This window comes from Talpa europaea (genome assembly GCF_964194135.1).
Source record: "Talpa europaea genome assembly, chromosome: 15".
In the NCBI taxonomy this organism is placed as follows: Eukaryota; Metazoa; Chordata; class Mammalia; order Eulipotyphla; family Talpidae; genus Talpa; species Talpa europaea.
In genome coordinates, this window is record NC_140083.1 from 3,795,505 (window position 1) to 3,819,313 (window position 23,809).

The 23,809-nt window shown below is 38.6% G+C and overlaps 1 protein-coding gene across 2 annotated transcripts; it reads left to right on the plus strand.

Moving 5' to 3' along the window:
* Positions 1 to 149: 149 nt before the first annotated feature.
* Positions 150 to 23,536, plus strand: ST13 (ST13 Hsp70 interacting protein; the record flags this gene model as incomplete). 2 transcript variants are annotated; one of them, XM_084255077.1, is made up of 12 exons in its annotated part: positions 150 to 259; positions 5,497 to 5,554; positions 7,257 to 7,332; positions 8,943 to 9,013; positions 11,670 to 11,736; positions 12,950 to 13,034; positions 13,166 to 13,276; positions 15,901 to 16,003; positions 18,088 to 18,204; positions 19,367 to 19,415; positions 22,764 to 22,873; positions 23,408 to 23,536. In XM_084255077.1, 12 exons carry the CDS (start codon positions 150 to 152, stop codon positions 23,534 to 23,536), a joined length of 1,086 nt encoding a protein of 361 aa, XP_084111203.1. The 2 variants fall into 2 exon arrangements, with proteins under 2 accessions (XP_084111203.1, XP_084111204.1); XM_084255078.1 differs by having other exon boundaries at positions 7,287 to 7,332.
* Positions 23,537 to 23,809: the final 273 nt, after the last annotated feature.

Consider the following 23,809-nt stretch of genomic DNA (forward strand, 5'->3'; position numbering starts at 1 on the left):
AGCGAAGGACCCCGGGTCACGAGGCCGTTGGGTGGGCGGAGCCAGCGGCCGGGCAGCTTCGGGTCTGTTCGGCCTCGCGGCAGCCGCCCCCCGCGCTCGTCACGCCGCGCTCGCCCCGGGCCTGGAATCGGGCCGCCGCCGCCCCGGCCATGGACCCCCGCAAAGTCAGCGAGCTCCGGGCCTTTGTAAAAATGTGTAAGCAGGACCCCGGCGTCTTGCACACCGAGGAAATGCGCTTCCTGAGGGAGTGGGTGGAGAGGTGAGACCGGCCGGGCCTGCGGACCGTTGGGGGTGGGCCGGGCCGCGTGGGACCCCGCCGAACTGGCGCGGGCCGGGGAGTCGGGCCGCTTCTCGGGGCTCCCTCCCTGCCTGGCGCTGGGGCCGCCTGGGAAGGCCGCCGGGGGTCGGGGAAGGAGGAGGCGGAGCGGGGTTCCCTGCAGCCCGAGGTCGCCAGGGGTGTGTCGGGGCGAAATGTCCCTGCCGACCCTTGCGGCCGCCGGGGCCCCAGCGTGCGCGTGAGGACGAGGGTGGGAGCTGCAAGAATTGCGGAGTTGTTTTTCTTCAAATCTGGTGCCCTGCTTAGGTGGCAGTGACCGTGGAGCTGTTCTTTCACGCCCGGTGCCTTTAAATAGTGTTGTAATCATGTTAAGTAACATTTGATAAGTCGTAATAAAAATAACCTCATTTGATTCACTTAAACGTATCGAATCTAACCGCGCGGAGTGGATTTGGGAATCTCATATGGCTCCGTAGTGGCGGTGCCCGTCACTCCAAACACTTTTAAGAGAAAAGATTTTTCAGCGATTTGCGTAGGTTCCGCGATCGCGTCTGTAACTCTGGAGTACTGCGTGCACGGAATTAATTGAACAGGCATTGTGCCAGCTGCTAGGAAACTACCAGTGAGTACAGCCTGTTTAGGGTTACAGGTGAATACAAACATTTGTTTTGATATTTACCCATAGTAGAGATTAGTTCTACATAATGGAGAGAAATTGAAAGAAGAAAGGGAAGTCTTCCCCAAGACAATTTTTAAAAATCACTACTATTGGTGGGGAATTTAAGAGACTGGTGTGACATGTTAATTGCTCTTCTTGATGACAGTGGTCACAGTGCAAAGCATCGTGACTTAACATCGATCTCCGTAGTAATATATTTTTTAAAATATTTATTTACTTATACAAGAACCGGGGTACAGATCCCACGCTGCAGAAGCTTCCCAGTGTGGTGCTCAATCGCCTGCGCCACCAACGAGGCCCTGTAATAATATGTTTATAGGAGAAAATGAACTTAGAATTACCAGATATTTGAAAGAATGTTTTTTCCAACAAGCTTGTTCTTAGGGAGAAAGGTAAGTTAAAATCTGTCAAGGTTGTGTGTGGTGGCGTAATAGTTTTTTTTTCTCTGAAAGTTTCACAGTCTCTCCCACCAGTTTTCTAGTTTTTTACTAGAATTACATGTACAGTTACAGAGCACGTGATTTCTGTAGCAATTTCGTAACTATTAACAGTAGTAACTAGAATACCATTTTGTAAATCCTGTTTTTAAATAGAAAAGCACACAGCCTGCTGTTAGGTAAAGGTCAGGATTAGTTAGGAATGGATTGCCGAGTAGTATTCCGTAGTGTATATGCACTACATCTTCTTGATCCACTCATCTGTTCTGGGGCCTTTAGGTTGTTTCCATATCTTAGCTGTTGTGTTAGTAGTGCTGCTTTAAGCATACGAGTGCAGGTTTCCTTTTGAATTAGTGTTTTTGTGCTCTTTGGTTAGATACCTAGGAGTAGAATTGCTGGGTAAATACTTTAAATGAAGTGAACAGAATGGATTTCTACCCTCAGTGAATTTAGACTATAGCACCAGTACATAAATCAGTGACTGTAGCACCAAGCAGGTTGAATGTTAGCAAATTAGGAGAATTGTGAACTCTTAAGGCAGCCCATTTGAGAAAGATGCTGCAGTATTCCTGTGTAATAACATAAAAGCCTAAACTGGCAAAGTCAACTTTGCAGTTTTTGGCAGGGAGCTAACTTACTTTAAATATTGACAGCATTAAGTGAGATGACTATACCAATACATTGGTGTTAATCTTACAGTAGCTAAATGGCAATTGGAATGTGAGTGACCCTAAATATATCTTGTGAATAAAACTTATTACATTCCCCCCCATTTTATTTTTTTAAGATTTATTTATGCATACAAGAGCTGGGGTACAGGCCACAGATGTGGGGGGTAAGAGGACTCACCGGAGACAGAGTGGGGAACAGAACAGGCAGACTGACTGAAACACACTGCTGAGGGTAGCAGTGGGCTAGTCAGGAGAGGTCTGCCTCGCCATGTGGGTTTCTCCCTGGCCGGCTGGGTATCGAACTTGTGCTGCAGAGGCTTCGGATTGCTTCATAGTGCAACACTTAACCCCTGTGCCACCACAGAGGCGTGTGTCCCCGTCCCCCCCTCCATTTTAAACTGTTTTTGTTTCTGTTTCCCCCCATACTCCAAGCAATTTCCAGCTTGCAGAAAATCTGCAAGTGTAGTATGAAGATCTTTTTTCCTGAAATTATTTCTAGTAGTGTGCTCCAACACCATTAAGTGAATTTCCTGTGGACACATACAGTCTCTTTAGCATGACCATCAAACACAGGCAACTCTGATGTTTTAATACTATCTAATCCTCAGAGTTACATGTTCCATTTCATTGTCATATCTCGTAATCTCCTTTCCCAATTATTTAGTCTTTCACTGGCTTTTATAACTTGACAGTTTTGAGTATTACTGGCCAGTTTTGTAGAATTAACCTCAACTTGGGTTTGTCTGGTCTTTCCTTAAGATTAGATTTAGTTTAATACATTTTTTTTTTTAATACAAGCACTGGGTACAGTCAGAAGTGCGGGAGTGTGAGAGAATCCACCAGAGCCAGAGCTGGGAGCAGAACAGGCAGACTGACGAAATACACTGCTGAGCAGTGGGCACAGCAAGAGAGGTCTGTGCGCCATGTGGGACCCTCGCTGGTGGCCGGGGATCGAACCCACGCTGCAGAGGCTGCGGGCAGCTTCACAGCCCAGCACTCAACCGCTGCGCCACCAGGGGAGGCCCTAGTTTAATACATTCTTGGCAGGACTCTTGCTTTCTAAAGTTAACCTAAGTTAGAATGTTGGGACTGTGCTTGCTGTCATCCTGCATACATCCCTGGTGCAGCATTTTGAAACTTAGGAAAAATAGAACCTAAGAAACCCTGTGTCTTCATGGATATTTAACTGCAAATTGGTGTTTGATTTCTGTGTGCTTTTGATAAGTACTTTTTCTGTAGAAGAGAATTTTAAAGAATTTTGTCATGTCTGCTTATTCCTTCTCACTATTTTGCTCTGCTAAATTGCAAATTAAGATGTTTTAAATCATGTAACGAGGTATTGGCCTGTGGAAGCCATTTTTCCTTATTAAAGTTATTGAGTAAAGATTTTTTGTAACTATCACATTTTTCTTGGTTTGGATGATGCTTATAAAAAAATTCCAAATTTTGTTCGTATCACAATTGTTATTTTACTTTTGCTTCATTGTCCTAATCAAAAATAACATTGAAAGTGAAAAACCGGGTGAAAATTTTTGCAACATGTAAAATTAACAGAGTTCATAGGCAGAATATAGGAAGAACACCTGCAAACAAATTTGATAGATTGAGAGAAGGCTGGAATAGAGCTGAATTTTACTAAGAGAGAGAGAAAGACACTAACTGTTCAAATGGCTAATAAGTATATGAAAAGGGACTTAATTATTGTGAAATAACACTGCACACCTATCAAAATCATTAAAAATTTAAAAGCTAAGTATTGACCCAGAGTGCACAACAACTGGAAGTATAAATTAGTAAGAACTTTGAAAACCAATATCCATTTAAATCTAATACTCAAAAATAAATAAGTAAATAAATAAATTCAACGTACAACTCTACTTCCAGAAATCCCACCCATCTGAAATGAATGTAAATATACATGTGCTAATTCTAGCTACAAAGAATCAACATTTAAAGTGTTTTGGACAGGTCCCTTTCTGTTTTCCAAGTTAATATATCTTTGCTTTAAGTAACAGTTAAAAGGCCTTTTTATTTATTATTATTATTTTATTTATGCATTCAAGAACTGAGGTGTAGTCCAGAGATGGGCGGGGGTGGGAGGACGGTGAGAGGATTCACCAGAGACAGAGTGGGGAGCAGAACAGGTAGATCCACTGAAATAAACTGCTGAGGGGCGTAGTGGGGAGACTACAGAGGTGTGCTGCGCCATGTGGGTCAGCTCCCTCACTTGGTATCAAACTCATGTTATAGTGGCTGGTGATAGCTTGCTAGCGCTGAGACTTTACCTCTATGCCATCAGGGAGGCCCAAAGGCCTTTTTTTTAATAGCTATTTTTTTAATTTTTTTTAATTTTTCTTTGAAGATTTATCTATTTATCTATACAAGCACTGGGTACAGTCAGAAGCGCGGAAGGGTGAGAGAATTCACCAGAGCCAGAGCGGGGAGCAGAGCAGGCAGAAGGACCGAAGTACACTGCTGAGGGGAGCAGCGGGCGGCAGGAGAGATCTGCGCGCCATGTGGGACCCTCCTCTGGTAGCCGGGGATCGAACCGGTGCCACAGAGGCTGCGGGCTGCTTCGCAACCCAGCGCTCAACCGCTGCGCCATCGGGGAGGCCCCCAGAGGTCTTTTTTTAATAGGAAAATTTAAGTCCAACTTTAGTGACCTCCAGCTTTCACTATTGTATTGTGTGTGTCTTCAGTCCATTGTATCAGTACCTTTTAGTTACTGGAATGTTACGTATAGCCCGTATTTTTCACAGTCTGCCCCTCATGGAGCATATAGCTTAATTCTTTGTAGTCTTACCCTACCCCTTCTTGTTTTGAAGTTACTTGTATACAATTTATGGTTTATGATGGGATATTTGGAAAAGAAGGGCTTTCAAAGCTACGAGGAAGTACTCTGGGATCATGTTTTGAGGGTCTAAGGGGAGCATCTACGAAGTAAGGGTCATGTGAGTACAAGCAAGATCTCAGGTCCCAGTCAGGAAAGTTTTGAATTGTATTATAATTTCTTAAACTGCCTGTTTGATTTAATTGAGCTATTCTTACTAAATGTCAAGCTTCTGATTTTGGATTTGATTATACCTACTGAATTCTAAACTACTTGTACAAATGATTTTCTTATTGCACTTTCCCTGCCTCTTACTCTTTGCCTCTGGGAATAGGCACAGAGAAACTATACAACTATGTTTATTAGGCTTATTGAGGCAAGGAAAGGGTTAAATTTTCATTAATCAGTATGCTCCAAAATAAATAAAATTTTAAGCTAGAAACTTTTTTAATCATACTGAAATATTCAAATTGAGTTTATTCTTAAAAGTTTGAAAAGGTAATCTTCTATATGTGTACCTTTTCCCCAGCATAAATAAATGTGACTTGACTTAGTGAATTTTAGTTTCCTAAACAAATATCTTTTTTTTCCTCATCTTCAAGCATGGGGGGTAAAATACCACCTGCTACTCATAAAACTAAATCAGAAGAAAATATCAAGGTAAGTTGTGAATTTCTTTCATATGTTTAGTGATAAAGTATGACAAGCTTTCTTAGGGGTGTTGTTTTTAACTACTGCTGTCAGATTACTTTAATTTCCCCAAGCTCACTTGGGAATAGATCTTCATAAAATTTGTTCAGGCAGCAAATATCTGGGATCTGATTTAAAACCGAGGATTTGGGGTTGAGTGTTTGCTGTTATAGAATAAATGCTGTTTGTGTGTCTCATTCATGATCTGTGTGTGGTAAGCACTGTGGTTGTGTGCATTTGTGCTCATCACCTTGCACACTCTTTTATGCCTTGCAGGTAACCCATTAATGTTTGCAAAGTAAATAAATAGCCCAAATCAGTAATTCTCAGAGTTTTTCTGCCCTGTCACCCGAGGTTTATTTCTAAATGTGATTCATGGTGTGGCTTTAGCGTATTTGCCAAAAGGGCATGTAAGACTGGGGAGAGGTTAGCAATAGCTGAACTTTAGAGATCGTGGGGTAGCGGGTACTCTTAAATGTTCCTTTTGGAACTTATATCTGTCGCATTTTCTGTCTTCGTGTCTTGTCTAAGAGATGTTTCCTTTGGTTTTCTATTAGTCATAAATCAATAAGAAAATTTGCTATCTAATCTATTATAAACCCCTAAATGAGGTTTATCCATTTGGATATAAAATTAGATGCTATGTCTTTGAACAAGTAAAATAAGAGATTAAAAACCTGAAAGTCATTTTTCAGATGAGTCTTTTGTCAGAGTGAGTTTGTTTCAGGACTCTGGATAGGCTCCTTTGCCACTTGAAGACAAAATTACATTTAACCATAACTCTACTAAATTTTTCTTGGTAACTAGAACGTTTTAACATAGAATAACTGTTCTTACACCAGCATGCTAAAACATCTAGACCTTGCACCTGTAGAGACTCACACTCATGGTTTGTAAAAGGTGGGGATTTGATTCCAATTTTTAGGAAACAGCAAATTAAATAACTGTTTGCCTAATTTCTGATCTAGTAATACAGTTGAACTAATAGATCTAAATGAGCTGATGGCAGTGTTGTCTCCAGGCTAAACAGCATTGGTAAATGGTGCAGTGCAGCATTGTCTTATATACAAAGATTAGCCAGCCTGGGTTATAAAAGAAACCACGCTAGGCTACTTACAGAATGGAAAGGAAATTTGCTTTTCATTATGTACATTTATAAACTCTCTGAATTTTCATCATTTGTATATTTCCATCATTCCTATTTGCAATTCTAACACTTAAAACCCCTTGAAAATGTAAAAAGTTTTAGTAAATTTGTTTGGCAATAAAACATAATCTGACCAGACCCTAGGCTTTTTAGTCTTTATTTATTATGAATGCTCAAACTGCATTTTGCAGAAAGAGTAATTATTTGATTATGGAGAGTTGTGGACTGCAATGCTTATTGATGATGTCACATAACATGGTATATATATTGTGTCAGCTTTCTAAAATCTAAAAACTTTTAAATTCTAAAACTCATCTTAAAGGTTTGGATGACGGACTGGACCTATACTTAGCTAAAAAAGAGAAATAAATACAAAGAGCTAAACCTAGTTTAACAAAAATAAGAAAGGGAATATTAGCTGAAATATAATGTAATGAACAGTTTATACATAAATTTGTATAAATTAGTATATATATTGGGTGTGTTATTTAATAATGAGAGCATTGTTTGCCTTCCTTTTGCTAGGAAGAAAAAACAGATAGTAACAAGGCGGAGGAAAACATAAAGACAGAGGAGCCATCAAGTGAGGAAAGTGATCTAGGTGAGGAGATGGTAGTTAATTTTTATTTACGATATGGTTTGGTGTTGACTTTTACTAAATTGACTAAATCAGTGCTATGCAATAAAAATATGATGTGTGTTGCATAAAAAAGCTTAACATTTCCTAGTAGCCACATTAAAAAGTTAAAAACAAACAGGTGAAATTAATTCAAATATTCTATTTAAGCTAATATATCTGGAACAATATTTCAACATGTAATCTCTGGAAATTATTGTTTTCTCTTTTTTTTCATGGTAAGTCTTCAAAATTCAGAGTGTATTTTACACTTACAGCACATTTCACTGCAGGGGTTAAATTTTTGTTGGGAATAGTTGGTCTACATTTAGACTTGATGAAATTTGTAGTTGAAAGCAGTGGGTCAAGTAGTCAGTTTGCTCTACACATACTTAAACGTATGTTTTCCATAACTGAATCAAGTACCAAAAAATTAGTTTCTTTTGGGACTTGCATCCATGTTGATAAAACTCATTTTAGAGTTTATACCTATGCCATGCATTTGATTTTGAATTTTTTAGGGTGAAAATTGACAATTTGTACATAAATTTGAAGTTCTTTGAGATTAGAACTGTATACACTCCAATTAAGTGTGTAATTTCTTAATTAACAGAACCTTATTTAAAAGCTAAAAGGTACTTGCAATTTAGCAAATTTTGAATCAGTAGTTATCTTAATTTTAGAAAGGACTTGATGCTAAAAGGGCTTCATTGAACATCTTTAACTTTTTGAAAATGTTTGTCTTATAATTTTCTGACAATTTCCATAACAAAAATAATTTTTTAAAGCCAACTGTCCATTTAAAAGCATTTTCTTTTGGAGGCATGACTCAAACTTTTATAATTAGACAAAGTTACAGATTCAGTACCTGTTAAAAATTTGAATTTTCTTGATGGATATGAATTCTGATTTTAGGTAGCTAATTTTAGATTAATTTCATTGACTTTGACTGGTAAGAAAAAATTTCTTATCAGTTTCATTATTTGCTAAAAATATTCTAATACTCTCTATTGTTCATAAAAACATTTTATAGATAAGTTATTTTGATTTTGTGGATGTTAGCAAATTAGTTCTCCATCATGAAATTTGTGCAATGCACCTCTCTCCAGTCATTCTCTTCATTACCATTTTATAGCACTTTGGGACTTGATTCTATATCTTTATTTTAAAATTAAAATTTACCCATGCTATTCTTTTTAATTGAAAAGCATCACTATTACTTGTGCTGTCTGCATAAAATATTTTTTGTTTATATGTAAAACAATATATTTGAACTGAATTATTTTGTTGACTAGAACCATGTACTCGCCAACATTCCCACACTTAAACAGTGTGATGATAAATATACATGATGTGACAGTTAGATTGAAATGTAAATTTACTAAGAGAATAAAGTTTTATTTTGTGGGTAATGTTTTACAATGTAAGTTTACATAGAATTAGCATGAAATGAAATATTTAAATTAAAATAAAGTATTCAGTTTGCCAACTAAACTAACCATTCATAGTTCATTAATTTTTAATAGCCTCTGGTGGCTTTTGGCTACTATATTGGAAAGCATAGGTCTTTCCATCATTTTTCTTAACTTTGGCAGAAATTGACAATGAAGGTGTGATTGAACCAGACACTGATGCCCCTCAAGAAATGGGAGATGAAAATGCAGAGGTAAGTTCAATGGCTTGTTTTCTGCCTTTTTTTTTTTTTTAGGTTTATTTATTTATGCATACAAGAACTGGGGTACAGGCCCAGAGGTGCAGGTGCTCGGAGTGAGAGGATTCACCAGAGACACAGTGGGGAGGAGAACAGCCTGATTGACTGAATTACACAGCTGAGGGGAGCAGCAGGGAGACAGGTCTGCTGCACCATGTGGGTAGCTCCCTGGCCAGGGATGGAACGGGTGCTGCAGTGGCTGTGGTCAACCTTGCGCCACCAGGGACGCCCTTCTGCCTTTTTTCTAAAGGCTTTTTAAGGCACTATCCATTGTAACTCTGCTGAATTATATATACTTTATATGATCAGCTGTTCCATTGATGTGTGAATTTGAATGCTTTATATTTTTCATTTTGATACCTATGCTTTGATTCTTTTTAATGTCCATTTTGTTATTTAAGTCTCTTGCTCTTTACTCATCTTCTGAACTTGCCATTGTTCTCTTAAACACATTAAATTCTTTGCTGTCGTTTTTGGTCTTCCTGTTCTGTTATTTTTTTCTCATTTGAGGTAGGTACTTTGTTTATGGATGTTGATATTTTGACCACGACATCTTTGAAACTATATCTGTAGAAAGTTTTTGAGGCATGGGTCAATGTATTCCTCCAGAGAGGGATGTTTGCTTCCTCCATCAAGGCTCTGAGTTGGTGCTGCCAATTCAAGGCCCACTTTTAAATTCTCAGCCTGATTTCTTTTTGTTGATTAACAGGGTAAATAATGTGGGTTTCAGTGGAAAGGCTGGCTAGTGTTTGGACATTTCAGTGTTTTTTTTTTTCTTTTGTTTGTTTTTTGTCAATTGGACTGTCCCTTTCTTTGGGATGTTTGTTTTTGGTTTACCATTATGCCTACAGATACAGACATTTGGGGTTTCACATTTATTTTGGAGCTTGTCTGATTAGACAGCCTGCATTCTTTTCACCTAGCTCTAGATGTGACTTCATGTGTCCGGCACTATTTTCAAAAACAGAATTGCAAAGTCACCAGGTTTGACAGCTGCCACAGAATGAGAACAAAAAGCACTGGGCAGCGCTGCTGGATTTCAGGGCTTCCCTGAATCATGTTCTTGGAGGATTTCTCCATTCTTGAGTTCCACGTTGGCTTTTGAAAGGTGGTTTTAAAACTTGAACCATATTACCGTAAAGCAGTGGTCTCTTTTTCCCCTTAATTACCCTGGTTTTATAAGTTTTTAAAACTTTACCCAAAGCATGTAAGAATTTATATTGTAATTGCTTTGAATTTATTGAGTAATTTGGGGGCAGTTGGAAATTTTCAAAATAATTTTCCCACGAGCATGCTATATATTTTTTGTCTGTTAGTAGAATTTTGCTTTCCTCCCATGAAAGTCGTGTGCCATCTTAGGATGGCATATTGTTGTATTACATTTTATAATTGATTTTTGCAGATGTGGAGTAATTCTGAGCTTCTTTATGTTGCTTTTTTATCTGAGACTATTGTCTTAGTAGATCCAATAACTTCAGATCACTTCAGTAATATCAGTAGTATTTTACACAGTAGTGTTGAGAGGGTTTTTTTTTTTTTTTAAAGATTTATGTATTAATTTATACAAGCATTGGGTACAGTCAGAAGCGTGGGAGGGTGAGAGAATTCACCAGAGCCAGAGCGGGGAGCAGAGCAGGCAGAAGGACCGAAGTACACTGCTGAGGGGAGCAGCAGGTGGCAGGAGAGGTCTGCGCGCCATGTGGGACCCTTGCCAGTGGCCGGGGATCAAACTGGCGCTGCAGAGGCTGCAGGGAGCTTCTCAGCCCAGCGCTCAACCACTGCGCCGCCAGGGGAGGCCCGAGAGGGTTTTCTTTTTCCCTTTTGTTAAAGGAACTGCTTCTTTACATTTTAGGTAGAATGTTTGCTATGAGTTTTTATTTATTTATTTTAAGAAAGATTTATTTATTTATGCAAGCATTGGGTACAGTCAGAAGTGCGGGAGGGTGAGAGAATTCACCAGAGCCAGAGCGGGGTACAGAACAGGCAGACTGATGAAATACACTGCTGAGGGGAGCAGCGGGCGCAGCAGGAGAGGTCTTCGCACCATGTGGGACCCTCGCCGGCATCCGGGGATCGAACCAGCGCTGTAGAGGCTGCGGACAGCTTCATAGCCCAGCGCTCAACTGCTGTGCCACCAGGGGAGGCCCTGACTTTTTATTTATTAATAATCATTGTACTGCCAGCATCTTGTGTAGTGTTTTCTTTTTTTTTTTCCCTGCTCAATAAGATGCTTGTTGGAACAGAGAAACATTTCTCCCCAGAGAAACCTAAAAGCTTTAGTTGTTTCTTTTTTAGGAGACTGGATTTTAGTGTTTGTGGATTACTGAAAGGAATTGGGAAGCCAAGGGCAGAACAGTCTGCTTACATTGGAATGGAGGGAAGCAGAGGCCACGCCTAGGGCAGAGAGTGGAGATGAAATTTACTGTTTGGTATGGAAGACCAAGACTCATCCTGTAAATTTCTTACTAATCAGTTACCATATACCTGCTCCTTAGAGGCTGAAGAAGAATGAATGAAAATGATTGTGTCTACCCCATTGCTAAGAAAGTCCACGTTGCTTGCATTCTTGTCTTTGCATTCTCTGCTAACTTGACCTTCTGTTTCCCCATAGATAACAGAGGAGATGATGGATCAGGCAAATGAGAAGAAAGTGGCTGCCATTGATGCCCTAAATGATGGTGAGTGATTTTCCCCCCTTTGCTGGCTTTCTGCAGTTGTCTGAATACTCTTCTCTACTGCAGTAACTGCTGAATAGTGGGAAAGTGGGAGGGAACTTAAAATTTATCAAGTATATCATACTGGAGAACAAAGTCATCCTATTCACCTATTCCCTCCTTGTTGATAGAGGCTGAAATCAAGGCAAGGGTAGATGTAACTCCGTAGCTGTTTTCCTGATTAAAAATCCTGGTGTTTCCCCACTGAGAAGAGGATTTAAAAAGTGAAAGGCTTTCGGAAAAAATGTATTAAAACAGTGGCCCTTAACTTTTCACAAGTGATGTGCATAGGCTGGTAACATTTCATGCAGATCCCTGTGTCATACTTGTGAGGGAGTGTGACGAGCCATTGCTCATTGTCGCACAGTGCTGTGGACTTCATCAGTGGACAAAGAAAATGACTTCTTTTTATTTTTGAATGAGTTGAGTATTACTGTTCCAGGTTCGCAAATACATTCACTACTGTTTTTGTAATTCCACTGCCTTCTTACATTCTTACCATATGTTTATACTTGCACAGTTGCTTAATAGTTTGCTGACTGAAGTGTCTGTTTCCTTTTGGCTTTCTGTTCACTGTCCCTAGGTTAGCCCCCTTATAATTATACACTTTGCTTGTTACCTGTGATTAGCTTTTGCATACATTTCAGCTCTTCGCAGCATTGTGCCTGCTGGAGTCAGATCCTGTATTTGCCCTCTCATCCTTATTCTCTTCTCTCTGAAGGTTTACAGCCAGACCTTTGTAAAGCTTTTCTGCACTGCTCAGCATTTAATTCCTACCCTTCTCCTCCCGACCATTCCTTTTCCATGCTCATCTTTTCTTAGTTTCCCTACCACCCAAGATTTCTCTTTATCTGACATTTATTTTCTGCCTTCTAGATGCATGACAGTTTTGTTTGTTTTGTCTTAATGCCAGTTATTTCACTAAGACTTCGTACTAATCCCATTTTGCAGATTAATAGCATCAGGTCTTAGAGGGGTTTTGACTTGTCCCATAATCTTATGGAGCCATTCCCTCAACTTATTTATTATCTTGTATATTATTTTAGAAATTAGGGTGTTTTTTGTTTTTTTTTAACTAGACTAAAACAAGAATGTAAAAGACTAATTGAATAAGAATCAACAGTTTTAATATTTTTTATCCTCAGAATATTTCTCAGTAATTCTCGTTTCACTTCAGGTGAGTTACAGAAAGCCATTGACTTGTTCACAATCGCCATCAAGCTGAATCCTCGCTTGGCCATTCTGTATGCTAAGAGAGCCAGGTGAGAACACTAAACAAAAAGCATCCCCTGATGAATAATTTCTGCTCATTTGCTTAAATATGGTTGTTTCTGTGGCAGTCCTAAAAGTGTTAGTATTTGAAATGAATGCTTTTTATTATCCCACTTTTTAGTGTCTTCGTCAAATTACAGAAGCCAAATGCTGCCATCAGGGACTGTGACAGAGCTATTGAAATAAATCCTGATTCAGCTCAACCTTACAAATGGCGAGGAAAAGCACACAGGTAGTTAAGGGAATTTATTTTCAGAACTCTTAAGTTAAATCTGATGATTTAATGTTTCCTTAAGAAACCAAAGTTGCTTTATGGTTTATTTGAAAATAATATGTACTCAGTATGATGACTCGAGAAAATACCATAAGGAACAGACTGATAAGAAAATAAAAATTGGGCCTCCCTGATGGCACAGCGGTTGAGCGCTGGGTTGCAAAGCTGCCCGTGGCCTGTGCGGTGCCGGTTCGATCCCCGGTGTTCCCCGACCACCGGAGGAGGGTCCCACATGGCACGCAGACCTCTCCTGCCGCCCGCTGCTCCCCTCAGCAGTGTACTTCGGTCCTTCTGCCTGCTCTGCTCCCCGCTCTGGCTCTGGTGCATTCTCTCACCCTCCCGCGCTTCTGATTGTACCCAGTGCTTGTATAAATAAATAAATTAAATCTTAAAAAAAAAAAGAAAAGAAAAATTATTTTCACTTCCATGCAGAGAAAATCAACATTAATAATTTTTGACCACATATAGTCAAATATAAGGTAAGGATTTTTCTCAAAGTTGCCTCTTAAGAAGTGAGAGTAGTCTTTTATCTCTGTCCTTATAAATTTTATTTTCAGATTTTTTTTTTGTAAACTTAACATTAAACAATCAGTGTAATATAGAAGGAGGAATACACTAACCCCTTTCTTCTGCCGTCACTGCTTGGTCACCTGAAAAATCAGAAAAGGGGGACAGTAAAAAACTGAATTTAACGCAGATTAGTTAGCATTCCTGGAAGCAAATTTCACATCATATAAATATTCGTGGCTTAGAGATGAAGTGTGGATTGAGAGATGTTATACTTGAAGTGTGGGTGCAGATGAAGATGGGTAATGCTTGGGACAGCTGTATTAGGAGACTCTAAAAAAGCAATGCACTATGAAGCAGTTCGCAGCCTCTGTAGCACAAGTTTGATCCCTGGCCGGCCAGAGAAAAACCCACATGGTGAAGCAGACCTCTCCTGTCTCGCCTGCTGCTCCCCTCAGCAGTCTATTTCAGTCAGTCTGCCTTTTCTGTTCCCCACTCTCTCGGGTGAATCCTCTTACCCCCCGCATCTCTGGCCTGTACCCCAGCTCTTGTATGCATAAATAAATAAATCTTTAAAAAAAAATAGTTCAGTTGTTTTGAAAACAACATATTGAAGATAGGTGACATGTTAGAATAAAATGTTTTAGTGCTTTGTTGGTATGGGAGAACCCACGCGCTGCTGCTGCCCTCTGGAGGCCCTGTTGGTCATTGGGTATTGCTTGCCTTCTATACAAGGTGGCAGGGTCTTACCTTGTATTTCTTTCTTTTCTTTTTTTTTTTTTTAGAGGCATGCTTTATTTATTTTATTTGTTTGTTTGTTTTGTTTATACATGCACTGGGTACAGTCAGAAGATCGGGAGGGTGAGAGAATTCACCAGAGCCAGAGCGGGGAGCAGAGCAGGCAGAAGGACTGAAGTACACTGCTGAGGGGAGCAGCGGGCAGCAGGAGAGGTCTGCGTGCCATGTGGGACCCTCCTCCGGTGGCCGGGGAGCAGCCGGGGATCGAACCGGCGCTGCAGAGGCTGAGTGCAGCTTCGTAACCCAGCGCTCAACCGCTGCGCCACCGGGGAGGCCCTTACCTTGTATTTCGATTGCTCCAAACCACTTCTCCAAGAAAGCATGATTAATTCTAGTGGTGAATGTATTTCTCAAAACTAAGGTTTGACTGCTAGGTGTGTTCATTACTTCTTAGATATTACTACTGTTATTTCAGTGAACCGAGTTAGAAAAAACATTTTTAAAATAGTGATTTTAAGGGGAAAAGTTATGAAATTTTGAGTTTTCAGTGATATTTTCTATCACTGGGGTCAAAAATTCTCCTAGGGTCAAAAATCTTTATCCCTAGTAATGTATTTGCTAGTAACATATTTGTTACTCTATGACATATATGAAATTGTTATAGAATCATATGCTTGAAATAATACACTTTCAAATTATACAGGTTTTCTTTTTAATTCTTGCTATTTTTAGAATGTATCATGCTTAGGATACACTATTAAAATACTATCTTAAAGATTACTGGGATTTTTTTCTGTATGGTTTATGTTACTATTGTAATAAAGAATTAGCTTATTTTAGTCTCAAAATTTTCTTTGAGTATATAAACCATTTGCATGTTTAGAATTAATACTGAGTTAGCAGAGAAATCTCTTTCCCTGTTCTCCCTTTCTGTCCCCTCCAATGTTTGGTTTCTGATTTATCCTTTTCCTTGTTTAATAAAATGTGTACACGTATTATTTTCTTTTCTGTCTTATATAGAAAGTAGCTTGCTGACTATATATCATGCTAAGTAAGCATGTTTGTGATGAGTTAATGACTACATGACTTTGTAAAATTTCATCAAGTTCTGAATTAAAGCAAATTTTACTTGTCAAAGATTTTTTTTATAGCAGCGTCATTGTTACTGTAGAGCAAATTTAAACACAAAAACATAGTGATTGAAATAGTTCATGAAAATGTGTAAGTTAATATTTAACTGTAACATAAAATTACTTTTTTAGTATAAGGGAGAAAGACAGCATGCCACCTGAGTGGATGTGTAAAAGGCTCCTAAAATGGGTTTAAATCTGTTTCAGACTCCTGGGTCATTGGGAAGAAGCGGCCCATGATCTTGCCCTTGCATGTAAGCTGGATTATGATGACGATGCTAGTGCAATGCTGAAAGAAGTTCAACCCAGGGTATGTTACTGTAGGGGAGGAGAAAGCCATTCCTGTGATATGCTGTTGCTCTAGTACGTATTAGCTCCTCGCAGCCATCTACCTGTAAAACAGAAGCAAAGAAACAGATATTTTGAATATAATCTATAATCTCTGAAGTTTGTGGGCAACTCAGGAAATCTCATTAGGTTTCTATGAATTCATTTTTCATGTGGTATTATAGCAAGTTCTGTTACTTTGTTTTCAAACCTACAGTAGAAGTATAATGATAAAGTTAGAAATGGAAGAGGAGACTCAAGTTCCTAGCAAGAAAAGAAATAAAAATCTCTAAAATCTGAGATTTTATGTAGTTTGAGTAGACTGAATGTGGTCTGCTATGTATCGTAGATATATGCAGCCAATGTAAAAAGCATGAGAACCCTGGCAGTTAACAAGTTTGAACATTTTTAAAATGATAATATGGGTGGGCCTCCCCGGTGGCGCAGCGGTTGAGCGCTGGGTTGCGAAGCTGCCCGCGGCCTCTGCGGCGCCGGTTCGATCCCCGGCTGCTCCCCGGCCACCAGAGGAGGGTCCCACATGGCGCACAGACCTCTCCTGCTGCCCGCTGCTCCCCTCAGCGGTGTACTTCGGTCCTTCTGCCTGCTCTGCTCCCCGCTCTGGCTCTGGTGAGTTCTCTCGCCCTCCCGCGCTTCTGACTGTACCCAGTGCTTGTATAAACAAACAAACAAACAAATATATAAATAAAACATGCCTCTATAAAAAAAATTAAAAAAAAAATGATAATATGGGGACTTCCCTGATGGGATAAAGTCTCAGCACCATCAGGCTGTCGCCAACCATCGCCACATGAGTTTGATCCCTGGCCAGGGAGCTGACCCAAGTGGCATAGCAGACCTCTCCTGTCTCACCCACTGCTCTCCTCAGCAGTGTGTTTCAGTAGATCTGCCTGTTTTACTACCACTCTGTCTCTGGTGAATCCTCTCACCCTCCTGCACTTGTGGCCCACACCCCAGTTATTGTATGCATAAGTAAATAAACATAAATCTTTCAAAAAATAATAAAACGATAATACGAATCCAAAAGCTATAATGTTGTTTGAAGAAAATTTCTAACTAAAATTGTTAAAATAATTTGTGGGGAGTTAACGCTACCAGGAGTTTATTCCCAAAGGTTTTGTTAGTGGAAATTTTACTGAATTTATTTATTGTCAGAGGTTACTGTGTGAGATATTCTAAAACATGAAGTTCTTAAAAATAATGGTAAATAAGCTAATGTAATGGTTGAATATAAATCTCTTACATTTACTATATTCTCTGAATAAATATAAAGTTCCAGATATTTGGCACAGACTGTTGTAGTGCTGGGTACATATATTTTCTCTCTTAATCTTTATAAGAATTACATCATATAAGAACTACATACTTTTCCTCCTCTACCCCCTCACTTTATGGATGAGAAAACTAAGTGTAGTTAGTCTGACAGATACCTTTATGTGTTGTCCCATGGCAGGTGGCAGGCAGTAATTATCATGCAATTTGAAATGTTTGTCATTCTTGTGCTTGTTGTTTGAAATATATAACACTTCTCTACCATCAAATCCCAATCTCTTTCCTAAATTACAGTGGTCTTGTTAAATCCTGAGTTATGTCAGGTCTTTTTCTGTACAGTAAATCTGTCATTAAAACTGTTCAATTATAGGACCTCCCTGGTGGCGCAGCGGTTGAGCACTGGGTTGCGAAGCTGCCCGCAACCTCTGCGGCGCTGGTTCGATCCCCGGCTGCTCCCTGGCCACCAGAGGAGGGTCCCACATGGCGCGCAGACCTCTCCTGCCGCCCGCTGCTCCCCTCAGCAGTGTACTTCGGTCCTTCTGCCTGCTCTGCTCCCCACTCTGGCTCTGGTGAATTCTCTCACCCTCCCGCGCTTCTGACTGCACTCAGTGTTTGTATAAATAAATAAATAAATAAATAAATAAGAATAAATCTTTAAAAAAAAAAAAACTTAAAATATCTCTCTCAAAAAGGAAAAGTATCTCTTTAGGAAAATGTTGCTTTGTGTTGACCAACTGTTAGAGAAGACTTACTTTTCTGTGGCTCTTTTTCTCCAAGGCCCAGAAAATTGCAGAACATCGGAGAAAGTATGAGCGAAAGCGTGAAGAACGAGAGATCAAAGAAAGAATAGAAAGGGTTAAGAAGGCTCGAGAAGAACATGAGAGAGCCCAGAGGGTAAAATTTCTGTAGCTAAACCTTTGAAAGAAATTATTAGATCACAATTTTTAACATTATCATTCTAATTCCTGGCTTGTTTCATGCTGGCTGTGGTTCTACAGGATAATGAAGGGAGTTTTCCTTCCCTTCATTATCTCTTAATTTGTGGGGATTTTAAGTCTTTATAATCTTAGGTGAATTTTCATTTTGCCAATTTACATTCTTTTTGTGTATTTTAAATTGGGAATTTTTCCAGGTCAGGGTATTAAAACTTGGCAGTATTGTTTTTTTGAAGTACTTTCCCTGATTTGTTAAATTTTATGATTTTTTCTGGTCCCAGTAGTGGATTCATAGCCTTATATAGCAAGATTGACTCTAATTTTATTTTATTCTTAGCTACAGAGTCAAAAAATTGAGAAGACAAAAAGTTATCCATAATTCATCTATAATATTGTTGCCACTGTTATGATTTCTCCTGATTTTTTTCTACATAAACTTTTTGCATTGATGCTATTAGTTTTTACCTACTTATTTCCAATATTTTTGAATGAAAGGACATAAAACTATATTATAATTACATCCTAATTTCTTGTCATTTAGTATTTTTAAGCATCCTCTTGACTTTGAGGATTCTAGTTTATAATCTTCACATAATTTTTACACTTATATATCTCCTTTTGATTTTATAAGTGGTTTAAGGGAAATTTGTATGCATTTAAGAAAATAGCAAAATCATTAAATCTCCAGTTGTGTTTGTTGGACTTACGTAGTGAGGTATGAAAAAGATGAACCTAGGAAGAAAAGTCTTGGCAGTCTTAGTACTCTAACCATGTGCTTTCATATTAGTGTTTTAAAGAGTTAAGAATGTACAATTTTCATAAGCAGGGTCAGACATAACAGAAGTGTAGTTTCTTTCCAGGTGTGTTTCTTCCAACTTCTAAGTAGAAGTAAAACACTACTTGAAATCATTGCCAAATGTAATAATCATTCAGAATCCATTTGCAGTATTTTGGTGGTATGTGTCCTTTAGTCCAGTATTAACATTTGAAATTTGACTGTTTTATAAGTCTTTTAACTAGCTTATTTTATAATTTCGTCATGATTTTGTATGGGGAGGGTTGGGGTGGACAGCAGACTCCCCCTACCCCATTACATAATTTATTTCCTTTTTGTATTAAAGGAGGAAGAAGCCAGACGACAGTCAGGAGCTCAGTATGGCTCTTATCCAGGTATTTTTAAAGAAAAGTTAAAACTGTTAGTGGTGTAAATAATTGGAGGATGTTCTAAATTGGAGGATGTTCTGAATTGGGGGCTGAGATAATGTATTTTTTTTTCTTTTTCTTTTTTTTTTTTAATAATAAATTTTATTTTTATATTCCCCATACAATTGCAACCCCCCCCTTTCTGACCCCAATCCCTCCCCTCCCGCCCCCCACCCCCCATAAAGTGTCTCTGGTTCATAGTTTTTTGTTGATTTTGATTTTCACTTTGAGATAATGTATTTTATATTTAGTAGCTTTGGCTTATGGTACACTTTAGAATATTAGCCTCTAGTAAGCTGTATTTTCCTTAAAATTTTAATGTCACTGTGGCGCGCAGACCTCTCCTGCTGCCTACTGCTCCCCTCAGCAGTGTATTTCATCAGTCTGTCTGTTTTGTTCCCTGCTCTGGCTCTGATGAATTCTCTCACCCTCCCGCACTTCTGACTGTACCCAGTGCTTGTATAAATAAATAAATAAATAAATCTTTGAAAAAAAAATTTTAATGTCACTGGAAATAGAGTATATTTTCCTCTCAATTTGAGCAACATAATTTTTAACAATAGCTAATGTTGAGGCCTGGTCATTGTACTTCATTTTAAAACTCTAAAAAAAAAAAAAACTATAAAGAATTGCGAGTATTATAAAATTTGTAAGTATTGGGCCTCAATGGTGGCTCAAGCTGTTAAGTGTCAGCACTATGAAGCTGTCTGCAGCTACTGCAGCCCGAGTGTGATCCCCAGCCAGGGAGCTACCCACATGGCGCAGCAGACCTCTCCTGACTCGCCCGCTGCTCCCCTCAGCAGTGTATTTCGGTGGAGCTACCTGTTCTGCTCGCCACTCTGTCTTTGGTGAATCCTCTCAACCCCCCAACCCTCACCTCTGGCCTGTACCCCAGCTCTTGTATGCATAGATAAATAAATCTTTCAAAAAATTTTTAAGTATAGTAAGTATTTCTAAATTGCTATAATAGAATTTGGTCCTACTGTATATTGGTATTCATGATTAAACTTGGTAAAACACTATGGAATTATTAACAACAAAAATTGTTTTGGGTCCAATGTAAAACAATATACACGCTTTCTTGTAAATGTTAAATGATCAGAAATTACTAGTGATGCAAAACCTTGAATCACACTAGAGACTTCTGCAATATAGGTAGAAGAGCAATTTAAAAGACACTCAGAATAATTTTTTAAAAAGATTTATTTTTATTTATGTATATAAGAACTGGGGTGTAGACCAGAGGTGTGGGGCTGAGGGTGATAGGATTCAGCAGACACAGTGGGGAGCAGGACAGGTGGATCTACTGAAATACACTGCTGAAGGGAGCAGCAGGCGAGACCTGAGAGGTCTGCCGCACCATGTGGGTCAGCTCCCTCGCCAGGGATTGAATTCATGCTGCAATGGCTGGCAATAGCTTGATAGTTTGCTGGCGCTGAGATTTTTATCCTCTGTGCCACCAGGGAGGCCCCACTCAGAACAATTTTTGAATATTAATAAGACATTGTGAAATTTGTATAAAAGTCAAGAAGAAATTTTTTTTTTAACTTGGTAATTCTGATAGGAAATCAGCTCCCTTCACCTATTTAATAGTAACTAGTTTTCACTTAAGGAAAATTTATAGAGACAGCTGCATATCACTTAAACTAATATGGCACTGGTTAGAATTGTTTCATGGCCAGAGACTAGAAAAGGTAGCTCAGTTCTGATAGGACATGTGCGGGGTGGCTTGAAAAACAAATCAAAAAACATACATTGGAGATGAGTTGCTATAGGAAATAAAAGTAAGAACATTTTTAGTGCATTATCTTACTTCTGTTTAAAATATAATCTATGTCATGTGCCTTTGTTTGGGAAGATGACCACAAATGTAGGCAAGTACTAGAGATAATTTTTTTTTGTTATGTGGATTTTATTATCTAGCCTTGATAAGCAGACTGGCTAGCTATTACTGCCCCAGGCCAGTTACTCTTCTATGGGGAAAAAGAGTTTTTCAAGTCACTTAAGAGCAGCAAGAGAATTTAGAAGTTGTCTTCTGCCCCCCTTAGATCTTCTTATATGATTGTTAGTTATTTATGGGCATGTTTGTGTTGAGGCAAGTGAAAATGCTTTGTTGCACAGTGAGTCTTCACATTATTACAACACCATTTCTGCCCTAGGCTAATTGATATAAGTGAGGGTTAAATTTTATGGTATATTTCTGATCACAAAAAAAAAAACCTATAAAGAGCCTAAACATTTCTAATACGAAGCAGTCATTGGCGTTCATTCTACTTACTCCAGTCAGGGTCAAGGTGGTGGGAACCTGTCATAGCAGCTCAGGACCAAAGCAGGAACCAGCCCTGGATAGCACACCCTTCCTTGGTGGGATCATGCACACATTCACACTTGTTCAGACCAGGCCAATTTATAGATACACCAGTCACACTAATTTGTATGTGTTTGGGATGTGGGGGGAGAACGGGAGAAGCCAGAGAAGACTCACGTATAAAAGAGGAGAATGTTCAGGTCACACAGACAGGGGCCTCTGCCTGGAGTCAATTTTTTTTTCCCTCATTAATTGTTATAACCAAAGGATGTTGAATGTGTTTATTTAATGAACCTTGATCTGCAGAAAATGTTAATCTGACCTGTATTTACCTTCAGGATGTCCCTATATTACCATAATTGTATTTTAAGACTATCTCTAAAGGACACTGAGGTTTATGGTAGTGAAAACTGAGTAGAAAGTAATTGGGGTTTGTAATCTAAAAATGTACTAGGAGACTGAAATCCTTTTTTCTAGGGTGGTGTTCTCAGTGTGAAGAAACACCCAGAATGTTTGTTAAAAATACAGATTTTCAGTTTGACTTTCAAAAATCGTAACAAGCCCTTTATGTCGTTTTCGAGGATATTCTAGAGGTATATCGTTTAAAAAAAACCTCATGAACTATTAAATCGAAACAGACAATATTAAAGAAAAGAAAGTAAGATATGATTTATTGGACTTTTAAATTTTGTGATTCCAGGAGATTTTTTATCTTTCTGCTTTAAGGGTTAGATTACTTTGCTTGAAAGTTTTTTACTAGGAAAAATGAATTAAGAAGGTTGCAACTTCTGTTTTACAGCCATTATTTTTTCAAGAGAGAATTTAAAATTAAAAGTTGAGTCTTTACTTCCATTTAGAATGTTCAGACTGTTTTGTATTCAGTGGGACCCTTGTTCTTTGTGCACACGGGTTTGAGTGTTTGTTATATTAATCAGAGGAAATAGTATATTATCAGACAACTTGGGAATATGATTGGGTCTGTACAGTTCTTGCATTTATTTTTGCAGGTGGTTTTCCTGGGGGAATGCCTGGAATGGGCGGGGGCATGCCTGGAATGGCAGGAATGCCTGGACTCAATGAAATTCTTAGTGATCCAGAGGTTCTTGCAGCAATGCAGGTAAGATGTGGGAGAACAAAGCTGGACTTGATGTCACTAAGGCATCTTTCAGAATTTTGTTTAGAGGCAAAGGTTACTTTGTTAGTCACATTTTATTGGTCTGAATTACCAAATAGCTAATTATTCAGTTGTGATTTTCATTTTCTTTTTTCTTTCAGGATAGTAGTTTCGATTTTTAAAAATTAGTTTATGGGAAAACAGTATGTAATTAGTGGTTCTATCCCGTTGTCTTTTTCTTTATATTGATATTAAAATTCTATATACTTTTTCCCATTATCTAGTTCAAGTACATAACTGACTTTGACTTTGAAGTACACATTAATACTTATAATTGAGGGGCTTGTCCACGCCCCAGTTAACTTGGCAAAGACAAAATAAAGAGATAGAAGTTAGGTCTGCATGAAAGAGGTAGGCTTTAGGATAATAAATTTGATGACCTAATAGAAAACCTAGTTTTAAAATAATTTTTAAAAACAATAAATAAGTAAAAGAATTTTTTTTTTTTTTTTAAAAACAAGCACCTTTTTTTTGCAGGATCCAGAAGTTATGGTGGCCTTCCAGGATGTGGCCCAGAATCCAGCAAATATGTCAAAATACCAGAGTAACCCGAAGGTTATGAATCTCATCAGTAAATTGTCAGCCAAATTTGGAGGTCAAGCGTAATGCCCTGACAGATGAAACCCTTGCTGAAGGAAAAGCAACTTAGATCACCTAATGGATGTCGCAATAATACAAACCAGTGTACCTCTGACCTTCTCCTGAAGAAAGCTGGGGTGCTTTGAAGATAATCCCTACCCCTGCACCCCAAATGCAGCTGAAACATTTTACAATGGTTTGCCATTAGGTATTCATTCAGATAATGTTTTCCTACTAGGAATTACAAACTTTAAATACTTTTTAAACCTTAAAAATATTTAAAACAAATTAAAAGGGTGT